The sequence below is a fragment of the Oryzias melastigma genome, linkage group LG7 (genome assembly GCF_002922805.2).
Source record: "Oryzias melastigma strain HK-1 linkage group LG7, ASM292280v2, whole genome shotgun sequence".
In the NCBI taxonomy this organism is placed as follows: domain Eukaryota; kingdom Metazoa; phylum Chordata; class Actinopteri; order Beloniformes; family Adrianichthyidae; genus Oryzias; species Oryzias melastigma.
Window position 1 is genome coordinate 6,468,125 of NC_050518.1, and position 4,475 is coordinate 6,472,599.

General features: G+C 43.5%; 1 protein-coding gene across 8 annotated transcripts in view; it reads right to left on the reverse strand.

Moving 5' to 3' along the window:
• Positions 1–1,900: 1,900 nt before the first annotated feature.
• rerea (arginine-glutamic acid dipeptide (RE) repeats a) overlaps positions 1,901–4,475 on the reverse strand; it is a 144,376-nt gene continuing 141,801 nt past the window's right edge. For 7 of the 8 annotated variants that reach the window (XM_024292342.2, XM_024292340.2, XM_024292341.2 and 4 more), the window contains 3 exons: positions 3,965–4,138; positions 3,701–3,878; positions 1,901–3,628 (listed from right to left, as the gene is read on the reverse strand). In XM_024292342.2, the coding sequence (XP_024148110.1) occupies positions 3,595–3,628; positions 3,701–3,878; positions 3,965–4,138 (386 nt within the window). In that variant the 3' untranslated portion in view covers positions 1,901–3,594. The remainder of the gene's footprint in view (positions 3,629–3,700; positions 3,879–3,964; positions 4,139–4,475) is intronic. The other variant, XM_024292344.2, reaches the window with a different exon arrangement.

The following is a 4,475-nucleotide window of genomic DNA, read 5'->3' on the forward strand; positions in this document are numbered from 1 at the left end:
GTCGAGTTAGAAAAGCTAATTCTTCTCTAACGCCTGTTCATCCTGGGAAATGATCCCTCCTTCATGTGGACATCCCTGAGCTTTCTCCTTTTTTTCCCCAGAATCTGAGAGTTTTTCCTCACCGAGAAGGAGGGCAGGGATGCCCAATTTAGCGTAGTCTGTTTGGCAATCAGCTACTGTTTATATTTTCTGAGTGTTTTTTTTTCTTCAGTCAATAGTGTTCACACTAAACAAACAGGGAGGGGCTGCTTCTTTTTCTACTGTTTACCAGCACATGTTCGCCACCTACAGAAGTCTAGTGTGACATGTTGAATCTCACCCCAGACTTTTTCTTTTTTTCTGATATATGAAAGACTGTGTCATATAATTTCAGCTGGGTACAAATTGCAATTATAAATTTCTCCTCACGATGACCAATTTTCAAACAATTGGCACTTCTGTGAACTAAAATCGATGCCATCTATTTGTTACTACCAATTTCGAGTCCCTGATTGTTATCGTTTGTTGCGTTTTGAACGTAGAGCTCAAAAACAGTCATAAGAACGTACATAGTTTTGAGAAAAAAAACGTGTTTACTAAGACTTTTCAATGGAAGTGGTTGTTTGAATGCACCCTGTCGAGGGCAGTGTGAACGTAGCGTGAGAGGAACTAAACCTGTAGATGTTTGTTGTCATGACGCAGCAGCTTTATCCCTTTATCTTAGTTCATCTGTTCAATAGAAATGATTGATCTGACCTCTGCTTGAAAAAGTGGAGACCCTTTTCCCTCATATAAATATTCAAATGGCTAAAAGGCACCTGTTTTAAATAAACGGCACAAATGCATATTTAAGACAGACTCATTTGCATCTCAGATGTGTTTAATTACCCTTAATCACATGCATCAAATTCCTACAGCTGGGCTCCATTTATTGAGAGCAGTTTTTTGCATAAGTACACGTTGCATGGGATTTGATGTCTTCGTCAGGTGATAAAAGGAAAATCTAAGCGGAGAGTGCACAGGGTTTGTGCTGAAGTTCAGACAGCAGCAGATTTGCTTTCATGTCAGAACAGCTTATTTTCAGCTTGCAGCATGAAGGGGCCTCTCCGCCGCCGAGCATCATGCTCTGCAGCTGGCAGGCCCAACGGAGTGGAAAAAAAGACAGGAGGATGGAGGAGAGGAGGCTCTGTGCTCAGGACCTGCTGCAGCAGACAAAATAACAGCACAAGACATATTGCAATGCAGACAGAGGGAGCACTTTTTTTTTTTCTAAAGACCATGAGTCCCTGTGCGCCTGCCTGAGGGGTACACACAGTATTATGAGAAGGATTTGAACAGACACGAGTCACAGTCACTGTGAGGAGGAGGAGGAGGAGGGGATGAATTATTCAACCAGCCAGCTCAGCCCCATGCTCTTTGGTCGTGTTGTTTTTTACGGAGGGATAATGCAAACAGCAGCACCTCCTCACACCGCTGTCACACAGGATCTGCAGGAAACCTGCCTCCGAGGAGCCCCGAGTTCTCCCCAAGAACAGGGCATCATTTCAGAGAGCGGCAGCGGAATAATGGCTCCCTCTCAAAATGACAGCCGTGGCTGCGACACTGCGTCGCAGATTGCAGGTCTATCACTCCCCACACGCAGGAGGAAATGACAGCCCTGCCCTGCTGATAGCGAGGCTTCTCAGCTCCAGTAGGTGTTTCTTGTGGCTTAGCCGCTTTGATGTTTTTTAAAAGCCAAACCTCACGATATTCAACTCCGAGCTTTATTATCTGCACCTGAGGTGATCACAAACCTTTGTGCTTGAGGACACAAAAAAACAACATTTTTACTAATTCTTGTTTGCAGCAGCTCCAAGGGAAAAATACCTTTGAATTTTACAAATATATTTAAAGGAAAGTATATAAAACACAGACACACCTCTTGTGGTGTAACTTAGTTGTTTATTTTAATTCCACAAATTTTTCAAAAAAATTACAAAATACTCAAATGGAGAGAACACAGGACTCACAATTTTTCCTTATTATTTCTACTTTTTGTTTACATTGTGTCATCCCATGGCGACTACTCATATATACAATAAGCTTCAAGATACCAGTATATATATAAATCTTAGCAGTCAGAATTTACATTCTGCTATTGCCGCTCTGAAACAAGAAGCTAAACCATTGACAACACTTAACATCAAAGGTTTTCGGAGACACAAAAAAGAGTGGATAAAAGGCAGGGGAACAGTCAGGAAATGAGGCCAAAAGATGAGCGAGATGCTGTTTTTTTTTCATCGGCTTTTACACTGAAGTTTGCAGGCGTTCATGTAAAAATATAGAGCTCCGAGGGGAAATGTGGTTACTTTTTAATGTAAGTTAAATGGATAAAATAGATAAAAATCCTCAAAATGAGCCGCAGGTCCATGATGGACAAACAGTCTTAGAGCGTGGAACCAAACTCCAGTCAGCGGGGAAAGAAAAGACAAAAAAGTCAAGACTACATGTAACAGTCGGTGACACACAAGCATGCCACTCCAAAGCCCCAGAGCCCATGTGGAACCAAGACGCATGAGAACACAGATAAATACACAAACACAGAAAATCAGCCCCCCCTCTAGTGTCACAGTGAACATTGTTACAGTCCAGCTGAGGATCCACGCTGTCAGATTTGAGCAATGAATACTGATGACTGGACCAAGGTGGCGCTAAAAAGCATCCGTGGGGGGTTTGGATAAAAACCATCGACTGGTGATGCGTTCAGGTAAGAACCGCTGAAATCAAATCTAAAAATGAATACAAATAAAACCAACAAGAATAAAAAACAGAAGAAGTTCTGCTCCTTTTGCTGACACTGATCAAACCGGTTTAGTAGAGCTCAGCGGCGCTCCTTCAGTGCAAAGTTTTCCTTTCAGCCTCTGAAAAACTGAATCGTTCCGGAAACCTGGCGATTGGATGAGGGGGCGCGGGGACAGGCTTTGCCTTCCATACAGTATTATGTATGTGGGACTAAATCTAACACAGTGATGTCACAAGTGAACTGCAACTCTGAGAAACTGCTCATATAATGCCACCCCAACCCCCTTCTACAAAAAAGGGGATAATGCTTCAAAACAAATATACTGGAGGCTGAAACAACTTAGTTTGGAGTCCACACCTAGCAATAATAATTACAATAATTATATGTTTATATATACTATTTACAGACTCAAAAACGCCATGCTGTAGCTTCTCTTAAAATTATGAAAAAACCTCCAACAATGTAATAAAATAAATGTTGAATTTAAGATAGCACTTGTTATTTTAATGGTCTGACTGGTCTTCTTCTCTTTTTGTTTATTTTTGTGATGAGCACAGTGTCTTGTTCTAGCACCTACAAAAAAATGTCAGGGAAGCTTCGTCATGCAGGAGTCTTGAGGACGTTGTCACTACTGACTAAATACAATGTCTGGAAAAATAAAAGCTTAAAAAAAGTCTTTGACGGGAACAGAAACAAAAAAAAAAACAAACGGAGCATTTCTAGTTCAGTCCAGTTTTTCTGTACTTCAAACTGACTTTGGTCAGAAGTCCTTGAGGAACCTCTGCAAACACCGATCCGTAACAACTTCCTTCGTCCTGCACTGCAGCTGCTGGTTACAGCTGCTTGTCGCTTTCCTTCTTCAGACGGCTGCAACACAAAGAGCAGCAGGGTTAGACGTGGAGCCGTGGTTCTCCAAGTGCTCGTACTCCGATGTCTTACCTGTAGTAGTCCTCCTGGCCGGGCAGAGGTCCTCCATGCATGTGGTGTCCATGCAGCCACTGCTGCTCCATCGCCAGCCGCTGCAGCTCTGCTGACTGTGCATGCATGGCCTGCAGCTGGTGGGCCGCTGACATGGGTGGTGGAATTCCTCCTGGTAGGTCCCGTGGGTACGGAGCACCTGTGTGGGACACGAGGCGTTAGCGCCAATGCTAACACAGCAGTAGCACCTTTGTTTTGGTGGTGGGGGGGTTGACGTCGGCTTACCGAAGACGGGGTGGCGCAGCATCTCGTGCTCGTGCGGTGGCTGACCCAGGAGGGGGTTGGGGATGGTGCCGGGTGGGTAGGGGAAGCGAGCCAGGTGGGGTCCGGCTGCCAGGGGATCCACTGCCAGGGGGTGGGACCCCGAGCCTGGAGGACACACAAGACATTCACCACCACCTTCTGGGTGTCAGAGTCTTAGGGTCAGGGTACACTCATCGTACAGTTTCATGCAATGTTACTCCTCTCATGTCCAGTGAAACACTTGACTGTAACAGGCTTTAAAAACCTCTGATTGGTTCGAGAAAAATTTAGAGTGGAAACAAAGATTCACGGAAAAAAAAACGCAATTTAGATCTTTATGGTTATTCTGCTTTTTTTCACTGGAATGGGAGAAGTAATACAATTCACATATAAACAGTTCATTTTATATCACAATCATGTTTTTTTAATAATAACTGCACACAAATATACTTTATTAATTAAACAAAAAGGATTTAAAGACCCACTTCGATTG